The sequence below is a fragment of the Colias eurytheme genome, chromosome 10 (genome assembly GCF_061535395.1).
Source record: "Colias eurytheme isolate Ceu_HAF_F1 chromosome 10, ilColEury1 Martin Lab GWU primary, whole genome shotgun sequence".
Taxonomy (NCBI): Eukaryota; Metazoa; Arthropoda; class Insecta; order Lepidoptera; family Pieridae; genus Colias; species Colias eurytheme.
The window spans coordinates 7,512,823-7,529,228 of record NC_142989.1 but is presented as its reverse complement, the minus strand read 5'-3'; the positions used below and the strand labels follow the sequence as shown (position 1 = coordinate 7,529,228).

At 32.9% G+C, this 16,406-nt stretch overlaps 2 protein-coding genes across 2 annotated transcripts in view; one reads left to right on the top strand and one right to left on the bottom strand.

Moving 5' to 3' along the window:
• Window positions 1-16,406, top strand: part of Ance-3 (angiotensin-converting enzyme Ance-3) — a 101,383-nt gene that overhangs the window by 4,308 nt on the left and 80,669 nt on the right. The window contains exons 2-7 of the mRNA XM_090106718.1: window positions 9,259-9,417; window positions 10,701-10,941; window positions 11,302-11,384; window positions 11,562-11,768; window positions 12,019-12,188; window positions 12,510-12,634. Coding sequence (XP_089962844.1) covers window positions 9,259-9,417; window positions 10,701-10,941; window positions 11,302-11,384; window positions 11,562-11,768; window positions 12,019-12,188; window positions 12,510-12,634 — 985 coding nt within the window. The remainder of the gene's footprint in view (window positions 1-9,258; window positions 9,418-10,700; window positions 10,942-11,301; window positions 11,385-11,561; window positions 11,769-12,018; window positions 12,189-12,509; window positions 12,635-16,406) is intronic.
• On the bottom strand, window positions 11,971-15,284 carry LOC149905286 (UPAR/Ly6 domain-containing protein crok-like). Its single transcript, XM_090106720.1, has 3 exons — window positions 15,174-15,284; window positions 13,539-13,706; window positions 11,971-13,231 (listed from the first exon to the last, which is right to left on the bottom strand). Exons 1-3 carry the CDS (start codon window positions 15,232-15,234, stop codon window positions 13,011-13,013), a joined length of 450 nt encoding a protein of 149 aa, XP_089962846.1. The 5' UTR covers window positions 15,235-15,284; the 3' UTR covers window positions 11,971-13,010.

Below are 16,406 nucleotides of genomic sequence, written 5' to 3'. Positions count from 1 at the left end.
TTTTAACGAAAAATTGGACTGTTGAGTAGAAAAGTCGCTATTATAATATGGCGCGTTGAAAATAACGCTAGTGTGCGTAAACGAGGCGAATTTTTTGAGAAATATTTCACAGCTAACGATTTTTTTCGTAAAGTGTGCTGTAGTTATTGCATTATACTGATAACGAGTAACTTCTTAACGATTGGACGATGCATTTAAAACTCTGCGAACGATCTGTATTGTAACAAACTAAAAACTATTATTTTAAGTTGTATCTATTTATGGTGTTATAATAGGCAGGAGCATAAAAAATAATTTAAACACCATCTCAAATAGAAAATTAGTATGCATTTGACTGTACTTTTCAATAATTTGCACGAATTCAAGATTTTCACACTACCTACACTACTTATCTCAACGCTAATATCTGACCATTCATAGACGATCCTGACCTTACCTTGCCTTACTGTATTACACATTCTTCCAATTTTTTATACTTTATTTATAACCATATGTACGTAGGAATAAGGTTCAATATACCTTGCACATCTAAACGAGTAAAAAGCTACGTAAATGCGTTGCATAAAGAAAGAATTGTAGTTTTAGTTAACGTCTTCATACTTTTGTTTTCGATTGTACGTATGCTTGTAAACTTGAACTCGATTTTATTTATTTATTTATTTATTTATTTATAACACTTTATTGCACAAACAAAGTTAGGACAAAAATAACATTAAAATACAAAAGGAAGGCATAGTTTGTACAAGAGGCGGCCTTATTGCTAAGCAGCAATCTCTACCAGGCAACCTGATGGGAAAGGAAATGTATGATGTTAATGGGATAGTGCAAAAAGAAGAGAAAAAAAAATAATGATAATAATTATACCTAATAAATAAATAAAATTATTTAAGTATCAAATATACCTACTATATATACATAAATTATACTACAAATAAATAAAATACACATATACATAGTTACATATGATATATAAATACATATTATATAAATAGAATACATATTATATAAATAGAATACATAAACATACATATACTATAGCACAAAGACAATAAATTTATAAAAAACAATATTTGATGACGTCAGCAAGCAAAACATAAAGTAAGGAAAAAAAGGATGATAATAAAAAAAACTATAGCAAGGAAAAGTAGTGATCTTTTAGCAATACTTTAAAAGAGCTGAGCGTTTGAGCACGTCTAATACTTTCTGGTAAAGTATTCCATAGTTGAATAGCCCGGACTGTGAAAGAATTGTTAAAAAATTTAGAATGATGGAAAGGGGTGCTGAGCAATAACAAGTTGGAAGAACGAAGAGAGAGAGTATGACTAGAGCTTAAATAATCGAAGTTATCCTTTAAGTAAGAAGGAGTCTTAGGGCTAAACAGAATACAGTATAGAAGATGCAGCAGATGGGTATCCCGGCGATAACGGATAGGAAGCCACTTAAGCCTTTTCCTGTATTCAGAGACATGGTCAAATTTACGGAGTCCGAATATGAATCTGATACAGAAATTTTGGAGCTTCTCAAGGGTGTCAAGTTGATATTGACGAATATCAGGATAGCAGGAGTCAGAAAAGTCAAGGAGAGGAAGGAGAAGGGATTGAGCTAAGGTAATTTTGGATGTGACTGGAAGAAAGTTGCGCAAGCGCCGTAAAGAAAAGGCAGAAGAAAAAACCCTTTTTTGTACCTGCTTTATTTGTTCATCCCAGGAAAAAGTTTGATCCAGAGTTAGACCAAGATTTTTTACCTGAGTACTATAAGGGATGAGAACACCATCAACGACAACGTTCGGTAAATTGGTCCAGTCAATTTTTGAGACTAATTGCCTACTTCCGAATATGATAACCTTGGTTTTAATTGGATTAACTGTTAAACCATGACTTTTGCTCCATCTGACTATTGCTGCGAGGTCAGCGTTAACTTGGAAAATCGCTTCAGGTAGTTCAAGAAGTGACGCGTGTTTATATAGTTGGAAATCGTCCGCATACATGTGGTAAGATGACACAATGTCCTTGGAAATGGAGTTTATAAAAATGGAAAAAAGGAGGGGAGACAATACGCCACCTTGAGGAACGCCAGCAGAAACATTGCACCATGTTGAAGAAACTTCCTCAATTAGTACACGCTGCCGACGTCCCTCTAAGTAGCTTTGTAACCAGTCAGTAGCCGAGGAGGATAAGTTAAGAGAGCGCAGCACTGCCAGCAGTACGTCATGATCGACGCTATTGAACGCGTTACTGAAATCAATCAGCGTGAGTATGGTGAGCTTTTTGTTGTCGAAACCTCGTCGGATGTCGTCAGTAATTTTAATTAAGGCAGTGGTCGTGCTGTGTCCTGGTCGAAATCCAGACTGGAAAGGATTTAGGAGTTGGTGATGATTTAGGAAAATGCTCAGTTGTTCTTGAACCAACCGCTCGAGAACCTTGGATAGGAAAGGGAGGATAGCTATGGGGCGGAAATCAGACGGAGTCGAAGGATTCGGGTTTTTAGGGAGAGGGAGAATATGGGCATTTTTCCAATCACTAGGAAACTTTCCTGTAGAAATGGAGGAATTTAGGATATGGGTAATGACAGGATTAATGATGGTAAGGATTGGAATGATCATGCTTCGACCAATACAGTCGCTACCAACAGCCTTCGAGGTGATTGACAACACGCTCTTCTTAACACTGCACTCGGAGAACTGACGGAATACGAAAGAAGGAGAGCTGGGAAGAGGTAAGGTGTTAAGACAGTTTAGGGTACTAGATTTTAAGGTGGGAAGGAAATCAGAAGAGGGATTAGAAAAGTGAGAAATAAGGTCATTGACATGGACTGTACTAGGAACAGGATTAAGGGGAGATTTGCCAAGTCCGAGGGATCTGAAGAATTTCCACATTTTCGACGGGTCACCGTTATCAATAGATTTGGCAAAGTACTGGCGTTGTGCATCCCTACATAGCGTATTGCAGCGATTTCGAATCAAAATAAATTTTTCCCGATTGGACTCCGAATTTGACAATTTTAATTTAGACTTTGCCCGCGCCTTCTTTCGTAACAGTTTTTTAAGGTCATCTGTCATCCACGGGGCTGGTAAGTGTTTTAACTTAACAGGGCGGAGTGGGGCATGTGCATCGTAAAGTTGGATAATCAACGAATTAAATAAAGACACTTTCTCATCGATAGTATCGGCAGAGAAAACAACCGACCAGTCAATGTTACTTGCGTCTTCACAAAGTAGTTCAGTATTCATTTTAGCAAAATTACGATGCATGGCAACTTTTGGTTTTAACTTAGGGGGCTTTATCTTATACGAAAGGAAAATAAGGTCATGTAAGGAAAACATATCAGCCGAACACTGTCCGTGCTCGGTGACATGCTCAGGAGAGGAAACAATGACCAGGTCAAGGAGGGAAGGAATACAGTTAGGAGCGGTATGGGTAGCTTGTGAAGGAAGGACTTTTAGATTATAAGAATCTACAATAGATAGTAGCCTTTTACTGCGTTGATCACCCTTGAGTAAGCAAGTGTTAAAGTCTCCTAACAAGATGATATGCTTATAAAGTGGCGAGAAGGATTCAAGGATGTGATCAAAGGACGGGAAATAGTTAACTGTAAGGCTAGGGGAATAAAAAACACCAAGAAGGATTTTAGTATTCGAGGAAGTAATCTCAATAAGAAGATGTTCGGCAGCATCACCAGGCGGGGGCTGAGGAGATAGGCTTATAATGGAGTAAGGAATTTGTGAGCGCAAGTATATAGCCACCCCTCCCCCCGTTCGGCCGATCCGATCATTTCTTATCAGATTAAATCCTGGAATACTATAAGAAGAGGAAGGAAGACAGGGCTTTAACCAGGACTCGGATACTAAAATAGCATGAACAGAGTTGGAGTCGAAAGTAGCAAGGAGATCAGGATAGTGTGCCGGGATACTCTGCGCATTAATATGTACTATATTTAAGTTGTTTTTAAAATTAGAAAAGAGAGAAGAAATGCAAGGAGAAGGAGAACAGGTTAAACTATGGAAACTGTCGTCATCTGAGAAATCATTGTTAGAATTATTTAGTGTAATGAAACTTTCATTGTCTGTGCTACAATTTAAAGTCATAATATAAAATATATAATATAATAAATGTACTACGAATATATATTTAATTAGCTACTAATAAAAAATTAAAAATATGTAACGCTCAAACATTACCTTAACCACCAGTTACATTAAAAAAAAGAAAATTAAAATTACAACAAAAGAACACAAAATTAAAACGATTACTAACTGTGAAATTTCAAATATGCTAGTATCCACACAAATGACACTAATAGATTATATAAAAAAAAAAAATAAATGCACAAATTTGACATTTGACAATTGACAGTTTGTCAAAGACCAAAGTATGATCGTATAAATACCTAATCGGGTATCAAGCAATACATTAATACAATAAAAGGGTAGTATTAATTACTATAATCAACTAAAGATAAAGTGAAGAGATAAAATATAAAACTACAATCAACTTTAAAATAAGAACTTACAACACTTAAAAATAAAAAGCAGCATAGTAATTGAAAGAAGTTAGAAGAGATACACAGTGATAACTCATATGACAGGAAACTAAATTACTAAATCATATATGGGCAAAACATACAATTGAAATAAACATGCATTGAATGCTTACTTAACTTTGCCGAGCCTCTTCGGTCTAACATTTGACAACGGCTTTGAGTTATTGACTTGTTGTGGCAAATTAGTGGAAGTTGAAGCTGAGCACCCGGCAGTTGAAGGAATGGATTCAAGTTCAGCCATCGTTGTGACCTTATGTCTTGAGCCGTCAGAAGCTTGAACAATGATATAACCATCCTTGGTCCAACAATTGGCTATACCGAAGCGGGTTCTTGCAGAAATGAAAACATCATGTCTTTCCTTCATAAGAAATTCTGACAGTGTGTATCCAGTACCCTTCAGAGCAGTCTTAGAAAACCAGATGGTATCTCTTAAAGAAACATCTTTAAATTTAATTATAATGGGCCTGGGCTTATCTGACTTTGCTGAACCCAAACGATGGCACCGGGAAATAGATTCCTTTTGAAATTGAGAAACTTTTATGTGATCCGTCACCACTTTAGACACCAACTCTGCAGAATTTTCTTTTGAAGCTTCTGGTAATCCATGCAATAATAACATTTTCCTCCGACTTCTCATCTCCCATCTAATAAACTGATTTGAGAGGAACTCAATCTGCGATTGCAAAGTATGCAGAGAAGATACAACAAAAGAGCGGAAGGTGTTGAACTCTGCTGCTAATTTTGAAGTGGGGCTGGTAGAAGCAGGTTGGGAATTATTGGTGTTATTAACATTGTGCAGGTCCCGCTGAAATTCAGCCATTTTTGCATTGAACAAGGCTGCCATGTCAGTCATTGATTGTTTGACAGATTCCATTGTGTGGTTTCAAAGTGAAGTAATAGTTTTAGTGTGTGAATGTTGGATATTTATATATGGAGATTTAACTGGTAGGTAAAGGCACAAAATTAACACATATAGGTAAAGTAATACTATGAGTTTGTATATAAAATCAAATTTTAAATATAACAGCTTACGAAAAAACGTGTGTCTCTTTTTTGCTCCTACCCTCGAAAAAAGTAAAATTTTAAATTAGGATGTTCTTCTTAATGTAGTTCTGAAAACATTTATTTTGTTTATGTTACTTTAATATCAACAAACACTTTTTCGCAATGGTTTTCAATGTCAATTTTAAAATCAATTTCAATTTTAAAATAAATACTGGAAATTTTTATAAATATTTAAAACAGTCACGAGTTTACAACATACGAATCAGCAAAATACATTCCATACGTGTGACTCTATCTTTGGTAGAGTAAAAAATAACGCGAACTTATTTCCACTAGAATCGTTTTACACTTGCTTAATATATTTTATAGTCAGCTTTTATTTTAAAAGGGACCTAACTCTAAGTCGAATGAACTAAATGCATGTTTTATGCATTGATATACATAAAATTCCGTCTTGAAATTTCTTGCACCATACAATATGAGGACAAGTGCGCACATTTTCAGTTCCTACGCGTCAAAATCTGTAATAACTTTTAAAGAATCAACTTCCATGTCATGTGTTTAGAATATTTTCCTAAAACTTGTCATATCGTCACGTTTCGATTGCGAAATAAACATACGTGCGAACGTCCTTTAAACAATAAAACGCACGATTCTGTGTGAAATAATGGGTGTCTTTGTGCAGTGTCATTGAAAATCTCAATTACATATGTTAGATAATTTATTGAGGAAGTCTTTAAACCACATCAAGTATTTGGTTCTATATTAATCTGTGAGAAGTAGAATGACTTATCTTTTTCAACGTAGTCAGTAGTCACCTACCTATCAAAGCTTCCCTATTTTATTTGATCCTTTTAAACACAACGATGTTTTTTATACATCAAGCATTTCGAGCTTTTTTTGAGAAGATTGATTACATGCATGATAAAATAATTACCCAAAAGGTGCATTTGGGATGTGTAACTAATTTATCAGAAGTATATACTACATACAATTTTATATTTTAACCATTCGTTTTTTATTAAAATTTAGAAATTTTTATAACATACTGCTTATCAAATAAAACAATTATGTATTATGAAATATCTTTAGCTTTGCATAAAAAAATATTCACATTTTGATAATAGGTACATTATGCAAACATGTGTGTTTCTTAGGTGACGACTTTCATATACTTACATTATTTCAATAAAATTCTTATACTTTTATTATTACTGCATCTATAGTATAATAATGGTTTTAGTGTAACTTTTATATACGTAATAAGCACTGTTTTATATTCAACTCTTAATTGAATAAACAAGTTTCAAGTACATTGAAGCCTGAACCGTGGGAATTTGTATAAAATCGTATTTATTTGCATTACATAAAGAGGATGTTTTGAAGAACAATGTATGTAGAAATTTATAATTATATAGGTACCTACATAAGATTGAATTATATTCAGGTTCACTGCTTACCTAAAATTAATTAATATACTTACGGAAATTTCAAATTACCAATATATTAATGCTATAGTAGAGTCATATCGAAGAAGGAACTTCTATATTTTGACTATATTTTTGGTTTTCGATAAAAAGATCTTCTATATTGGTTGTAGTCATTATCTTATACGATAACTCAGTAGTTATTTGTAGTAACACACAAGAACAAAAAATTGAATTTATTTTATTCAAAATGTTTGATTAATTTGCTTCAAAGACGGAAATTCACTTAGTAATACAAATAAAAAGTCCACCATAAAAGAGCCATTAATTAGTTGTAACTAATGAACGTACGCTTAACTGCCACAGTTGTTATATCACAATTACATCAGTAAATCAAAGTCATTCGTGGTAATTACTTGGCGGTTTGAACTTGGCCGTGTCGACTCGAAACAATTCAGATTTTCCGCGATTATCATCTCGGAACGGCTATAAGGTCGCGAAGTTAATGAATTAAATATTTAATTTTAGTTTAAGAATGCTATGTAAATAGACCTTCAAACCTTAGACCTTTTTCTCATGGAGAATGCGTGTTTTCAACAATTGTAATAATAATAATAAAACGTAGACACAATTTTGAGGGAAATTTTGCTATTCTGTTGTTGATATGAACCATAATATATTAGAATATTAGGGTCTAGCTATAATAAATAGTAATAAATGTATGCCGTAATAAACTGAACTGAATAACATATACAGTGTGTCCCACATTCGGTATTCTAAGCTCAATGGAGGTTATAGTTTTGCATAAATATACTTATAAAATTCCAGATGCATTTTTTTTCAAATAGATGAATTCTAGAAACTCTTTAAGTATACCCCTAACAAGCAACCCGCCCAACTTTGCCACCCGCACGTGAGCTATCGTTTAAGATTATTGTTGTTTTCATAGCCAAAATGCTCACATTAGCGAACTGCCGAATTATTATGCCGGCTGCGCGAAGCTAGAGAACAAAACATGAATTTTAAGGAAAAATTAAGCAAAAAATTTTTGGCGTAATTTTGTTGTTTAAGTAATTTTTACGTGATCAGCGTATGCAAGACTACAAGTTCCTTACCAATGGTGGGACACCCAGTATAGGTATAAGAAAACAAGGAAAAATGTTGGAAAACTACAAAGGGGATAAAATATACAAGAATCTATTTCAGGAGAAGTTTACCACGTAACAATTGATAGCATAAAATTACGCTTAACAATTTGAGTAGCCTTATATTATATTATACATACCATGAATCATGTAACGTGACAAATCGCCATCATCAACTTCATCACGATATTATCTGACTCATATTTAATAGATATAATTATTATTGCGCAGAACAATTGCTGCTTTACAGATTTTATATTTCTGGTTTGATGTCATGATATTTTAAATGTATCAGTATTCTAACAACTTTGTTAACATACTTCTTCGAACCGTAGTCTCATATTTTATTCAATGAGGTTGGTATAATTGCATAGTTACAAGTAAAGCAAAGCAAATATTTATTGTTTTTGAAATATGTTAACCTTATTGTTGTAAGAAGTCGTCAGTCAGTTTTTTGTCGTTGGACATCGTAATTTTTCCATTCAAGCATTTGGAACCTAAAAGCTTCAGGCGTACCTCATTTGATAGAGACAGTATTTTTAGATGAGGAATTAAAATTTCTTCGACACATAACTTTGCCCAAACTCTACAAACCTATCTACTGAACATATCCTTGATATTCATATTTTTCCTCTCTTCCAAAACATGCACTGCAGCCCTAAATACCTCTTTAGTGATGCAAATCCTCAACCTTCATCCTATAAGGCGATGTTTATGGTCTCCACAAAGAAGCACGTACACTAGATACAGATACCATGAAACGAATAACCTTGGGTTTATAGTGCATTATGTTGACAAAAACAGAGCACCGATTCTAATTCATTAATCGACCTTCACTTTAATTACGGTTACGTCTCGTTATTTAGATTTGAATTACTGTTTGTATTGAGGTTTTAATAGTTTTCTGGTTCACCAAACATAATATGCATATTGTAGGTAGGTAAGCATGGGATTAGATATGTAGTTTGAAAACAATCCAGTATGTGCATTTGATTATAAGGTTACACCTACCGTGTTGTACCTATGGTACATTTTGACACAAACAAAAAGGAAAGAATGACCAATTTACTATCTTCAAAACACAAACCTAATCTTTCCTAATATCTTATATACATAATGTAACAAAATTTATGCCTTTTCAGTTGGATGCTCAACAGCGGTACACGCTGTTCCAGCGAGGGCTATGGGAAGTGGCTCAGCAGCTGCCCAGAGGTGGGATACGGGACTTCCCAACGTTTAGACAACTGCGGTTGCTGTCTATCATCGGGCCAGCTGCTCTACCACCTGACCAATTGGACAGAGTAAGCATATTTTTATAAAACATACTTATAGACCGGACTCTCAGTGGAGTTTCGTTTGCAAAAATCGCGGACCTAAATCTGACTTCTGATATATATTGTATAGATCCCAGACATCCTATAGACAGATGTTGCCAACCAGTTTTGTGGTCCCCCTGCCCGCACCCCGGTAATTAAATATGGCATACAAAGAAAAAAATAAAAATTTCCAAAACATGCCGTGTGGGGTATCAAATGAAAGAACTTATTGAGTAGATCACGAATATATAGCATACTATATACATTTCTTACACTTTCTCTAAGATTTTTTAGAAAATTTACGAAAATGGTCCATTTTTGAGTTAACTTTAAACCACTATAGATTGAAAACTCATGAATATATTTTTTAAATTATTATTTTAAATAATTAACAATAGTCCATTGTTTACGATTCAATATTTCGTACAGTGAAATAGTTGCATGGGGGAGTGGGGGGAGCATTCAAAGATGGCGAGTATATTTTCAAGTTCATATAGTATATAGTTATTTTCATCAAATCCACCACATAGCTCACTTATATTATCTTACGAACTATTGAATCATAAACAATGGACTATTGTTAATTATTTAAAATAATAATTTAAAAAATATATTCATGAGTTTTCAATCTATAGTGGTTTAAAGTTAACTCAAAAATGGACCATTTTCGTAAATTTTCTAAAAAATCTTAGAGAAAGTGTAAGAAATGTATATAGTATGCTATATATTCGTGATCTACTCAATAAGTTCTTTCATTTGATACCCCACACGGCATGTTTTGGAAATTTTTATTTTTTTCTTTGTATGCCATATTTAATTACCGGGGTGCGGGCAGGGGGACCACAAAACTGGTTGGCAACATCTGTCTATAGGATGTCTGGGATCTATACAATATATATCAGAAGTCAGATTTAGGTCCGCGATTTTTGCAAACGAACATCTCCTTGGAGCCTGCTCTATTACGTTTTTTTTAATCAATTGATATCTTCTTATCTCATTAAGATGATATATTTAAAAATAAGGAATCAAAGGAGAATAATTGATACAATTTTATCAGCCACCGAGATCTGTTTAGATTAGCAGTCCAGCTAGACATACTTATGATTAATGAAATATTGTCTTTATGTCTTGACGGCTTCCTTGATGGTCATGAAACAATACCAACAATAAGTTAGCTTTATAGACTCACTAAACTTCGTAAAGTTTTCCTTAACACATAAACAATATTATTTTTCTCCTGACACTAACTGATAAATGATTTTTCACAGTACAATCGGATAATAAATGACATGCTGGCTGTGTACAATACGGCTGAAATATGCGCTTACAACGAGCCTTTTAAATGCGGACTCCATTTGCAACCCGAGCTGCAGTTCATCATGTCACACTCCAGGGATTGGGATGAACTCCAACATGTATGGACGGAGTGGAGGAGGAACACGGGGAGGAGGATCAGAGATTTGTATGAACAGCTTGTGGACTTGACCAATCAGGCTGCAAGGTTGAACAGTAAGTTAATAAAAGTATTCTTTAGTCTAATTTTATATTCTAGGATAGTGCGAAAGTGTAAATAATCAATTTGCGTCATTCGGTATTTATAGCATCTGATGATGATGACTTACTTGAACTGTTATATGTCTCATTAAATCTAAATATAAAAACGGTACTTTCTGGCTTCTAAATGTATGCTTCTTCCGTGGTCCTATTATAAGTTCCTAGAAAAAAAATAAGATAGGGAATAAACATAAAGAATTTATCTAAAAACATAATGTAGAGTCACCTCATAGATTTTAAACGCCTTTTTGCTTTATTAGCAAATAATCAAAACAGTTTTTTTGCTCCTATACAATCATTGTATTTCGTTCACAGATTTCACGGATGCATCAGCATACTGGATGTTTCCCTACGACTCATTTAATATGAGACAAGAAATTGATGAAATATGGGATCAGGTTAGTGAGCTCTTTAAACATTTTTTAAATACAGAATCAAATTACTTTGATTTTAAGTTTTTCTCTTAAATTAACCGACGCTTATAATTTGCATTTTTACGAGCTGTTTCGTAACACAATGGAAAAGCCCTATCCTTATTATTTTAATATCTGCTTAAAATTTATATAAAATTTCAGGTAAAGCCACTATACGAGCTTTTACACGCTTACGTCCGCCGCCGCCTCCGCGAAGCGTATGGCCCGGAGCGGATTTCAAGGTCAGCGCCGATTCCTGCTCATATCCTTGGTGATATGTGGGGACAGAGTTGGAACGGAATCATACCCTTCACGCTACCGTATCCCGGGAAGAAACTGGTCGATGTTACACCAGAAATGGTTCGCCAGGTTAGCAATATGTTGTACCTATATAATCTTTGTGATAAGTAGCGACATCTTGTGTTGTTCGTCATAGTTATAATTAAAACTGTACATATTTTAACTATCTTATAGTAATGAATCAATAATATTGAAATTGAATGCTATAAAATTAATAATTTAAAAAAATAAGTATTTCTTGGCTAAATTTGAATTAAATAAAACTACAATCAAATCAACGTATTTATCTTTAATACTTAAAACAATTTTCACATTCCAGGGTTTCACTCCACTCACAATTTTTCAACTGGCTGAGGAATTCTACGTGTCTATGAACATGTCTTCAATGCCGCAAGATTTCTGGGCCCTCAGTGTGTTCGAGCAACCCGCGGACAGGCAGATACACTGCCAGCCTTCTGCTTGGGACTTTTGTAATAGACACGATTATAGGTACTTTATTGGCTCTTTATACTACGATTAAAGTCATATAAGAAAACATGATCAATGTTAATAAAATAAGTAATTCGATTTTTATACAATTCATTCACATTCTGTACAATGAAATATACATTTAAAATGTTGTATTATATAGCTTAACAAAAATAGAGCCGTTATAGAGCTTTTTATTTATTGTAAGAAAAAATAAGGAGTCATTGTAACATTTATATATTATCTCCTTTTAACACCTATGGCATAATATAATTGTCTCCGGTTTCGTTTGGACGTAGTTACTTGTATTTAAAAAAATAAATGGCAATAATTTTATTACAGGATTAAAATGTGTACACACCCAGACATGAAGGATCTCGTCACAGCTCATCATGAAATGGCGCACATACAATATTTCTTATCATATAGAAATCTACCAAAAGTCTTCCGTGACGGAGCCAATCCAGGTTTGTTAACCCAAATAACTGCTGTTATTTAATATCATAATAATTTAACCTTAACATTCTTCCGCTTAGTATAAAATGTTTATAATCCTTCGGGAAAAACGTATTGAGTACATATTGCATACTAGTTCGAATTTACCTGTTTCAGAAATAAATTGAATGTTATTGTCTCTTAAATCGGTTCCTACATAATATTCATGACACAGATTTGGTAACACCAAAAAATATTTTTATTTAATACTTTTTATTGGCTACTTAACAATAAGTACTGAAAATACATTAGAATAACTTGGCAGTTGTTCCAATAACAATATATCACACAAAAATATTGTCTATGACTAGCATTCGTGTTTTATTTGGCCTAAAAATACTAAATTACTTATATAAAATTTCTAATAACAGTTAAAACGCTAAATATCGCAACAATTGAGATTAGCGCCATCTCTTGGCTGTTTCCTGTAGCGCTGTTACAAAGATCTGTGTTGCACGAGCAATAGGTGACGAAAAGCTCGCCTGTGCCCGTTTGTTTTTTGCATCCGTTCATTTTGAATTCGTCTTTAAGATATCCGCATTTTCGGACAATTCGGACTTTTCCATAAACTGTAATATAACGGTAATGAATTAGTTTTTGAAAGGTTTTTTTCCTGGAAACTTCCATCCATTGTTTTAACCAATCTAGGTATATCTTAATATTATGGATGCTATTAAACTAGATAATAGATATGTACATACATAAACGACAGATACCTAGCGTCAGCAATATCGTCTATCTAAGTCTGAATATTCTTTAGAAAAAGGGAAAGCTCATTTACAAACTGAAAACTGAATTACATATTTAAAACGATGTTTGTACTATTTATCTTATAAAGAACTATGGCGTTCTTAAAAAAAACAAATTTTCACTCACTTTCCATCTTTATGGTCCTACAAAACGTAGCATCAACAGGGGGAATATGATCCAATTCCAAGGGATCTTTGAGGGAGCAATTAACGACTCCTAAATTGAAGTGGTCGAAATTCTCTCCACACCTTGGATCGAAGGCGCTATTGCAATCATAGCAAAATATTGCTGATACTGAAAAGATAAATAAAACAAAATATTTAATAAGTATGGAACTTAAGTTACAAGTATATTTACAATACAATTTCGGGTGACTTTTTATTAAAATATCAGAGAAGTTTAGTGGCAAAATCGTAATCATATAGTGCTCGTTTACTCTGTCAGTTTTCTTGAAAAGTATATGCAATAGACGTCAATGGGTCCAAAAACGGCAAATCTAGAGTTACATAAAGTCAAGGACTAAGAATCTTCGATCTCAAATAAATTCATTCAAATTTGATTAATTGGCCCCATTTATAATATGTATAGGTATAAAAAAAACGAGCAAAATATTTAAAATTCACTAATGATATCATTTTAAGTTTTTCTGATCTCGTTCAATAATTTTATTACCCCACACACCACAGAATAGAGGATAGTTATGCTGTTTTGTAAACAAATAAATTGACGGGGAATTAAAAGCACAACAAATAAATTAAAATTTTCACAAAGGACGAAAACTATTAGATTAAAGTAATTCGAACGTTTTATATAAAGGCAGAGAAAACGTTACGTTTTGAAACTGATTAAATTTTGTTGTAGTAGGTATATGTTAAGTGTATTATTAGGTAGATAATGGGTATTGATTTATAAGCAAAGAAAAGTTTGTTTCAAGTTCAACGCAGTAATCCAATTCAAAGAACAGTAAGGTTTCTTCATCGCCTATGACCTATATTTCAGATTATTGGTAAAATTGTGGTACCAAATTGTTTTTATATTAGTTATAAACAACATTATGAGCATTATTTTTCTAATCCGTTATTACTTGCTCTACATACTAGTCTTCGTGTTTTTCATGTTATTAAATTACCAGACAAATAAATCTGATTCATTCGTTTATATGGACAAACGAATATTTATAATTTTAAATAATACAAGAAATTATATAAAATTATAAATGTTACACAATCATGATTAGATGTCAGTCTTCCTTATTTTATAACATTATAACACTCTATATAAGAGAAAGTCAGTGTAAATATCTAAGGATAAAATTTATTCGTCATCGTCATTTAAGGGAGTTTACGAACGTATAGATACGAACTTTACAAATGCTGGGGAAGTATAACAATAAGAGATTAACCATTAATTGTTATTTTACTCTCTATATTTTGTTTCGCATTATCTTTTTTTTCAAAAGATTATAATCATACTTTCTCAATTAGCACAAAAGCTTTAATTCCTAAATATCATGAGGATATATGATGCTTTATTCTTCATGCACACAAAACAATTATAGTGGAACTATTGGGAACACAATAGACAAACTGTATCTCTAAAGTATACATCAAGAAGATCTTATAAAGCTTGAAATAAGCGCTTTTGTCTCCTCTTAACACATATTATTATACACAAATGGGGCACAAAGGCATTAAAAGGAGTCTAAACAAAGGGAAAAACAATTGAATACTAATTTTACAAAATATATGCGATTTTACTTACCATAATTGACACTACATAACAGGGAAATTGTAAAAGCAATGATATTTTTGAACAGTTTCATGTTGACGATTAAAACAACACTAGTTATGAGACACACGATAGAAAGCAGTTTTTTCACTATCTAAATTACGTCAGCGCTGTGAAATTATAATTGAATTAAAGTTAGTAATGCTTCCACTGGTGATTGGAAGCGATTCTATAATATATTTTACATGGCTCTTAAAAAATCAAAGCTCTAATCAGCTGCATTGATTTTCAATTACTAGTAGGTGAGGTATTCATATTATTTTGATTTGCTTGTAATAAAAAATTGTATAGATTGATGAAAAAAATATTAATATTTAAGATTGATTTAATGAAAAAAATATTAACAAATGATGGTGCAAAGTCTGGTTGAGAATCTTAACTCTAAACAAGTAATGTTTGTGGTAGAAATCAATCATAATAATCGAAATTTATTTAAATTTGTCGTCATTTTTATCATAAGTTCTTCAACGAAAGGCAAAAATTGCCTTTGAAAATAACTTATTTGAAACTTATAGCTTAGCTTACAGTACGACATATACTTTACACGGTATAATGTTGTTAGGCGCCCTCTACCTCGGCTTTAATACCGTTAACTAAAAGGGCACAAATTGATTTCCTATAGCTGATTGTTTAAGAGTAACCTAACCGAGGTCATAGGCATACTTATAAAATCGTTTGATATATCCGGTTCGTACTACCCCTAAGAGACAATTTTTTCATATACCTACATTCTGTTGTAACAAATTTAGTTTTCTCTATTAGTTTCCTCGAAATTTTCTATTTATTGAAATGGGACCTATTTTGCTTCTTACTAAGGATAGAATATTGCGTCTTAGTTCACCGCAAATAAAACTGATCTTCAATTGAGATAAACCTAATCCTCACTATTTGGTCATTGCGTCAATCTGGATCTATTATCCGTTTCTTAGCTCTCTAATATTAATTCAAACATAAATTTGGTTATTTTAACCAAAATATTCAGGGTTATACAATATACATAATATTGTCTATTAAAACAACGCCTCTCATTCAAACCTTAATATATTTAAATGAAATTCACATAAATGTGACCTAGAACTTGTTCTGCAATAAAAAGATGACACAAGCTTACTAATGGGACCTTCAATATTGATCCCCTTGAAATATTTAATAGAAGAAAATTGTGAAATTTATTCGTTAATGACTTAATTTTAAAATAGTTCAATG

Coding starts and splice junctions, on each gene's coding strand:
- LOC149905286 (XM_090106720.1), bottom strand. CDS start 15,234: ATGAAACTGTTCAAAAATATCATTGCTTTTACAATTTCCCTGTTATGT. Junction 13,707..15,173: donor GTTATGTAGTGTCAATTATG/GTAAGTAAAATC, acceptor TTATCTTTTCAG/TATCAGCAATATTTTGCTAT. Junction 13,232..13,538: donor TAGGACCATAAAGATGGAAA/GTGAGTGAAAAT, acceptor GTTATATTACAG/TTTATGGAAAAGTCCGAATT.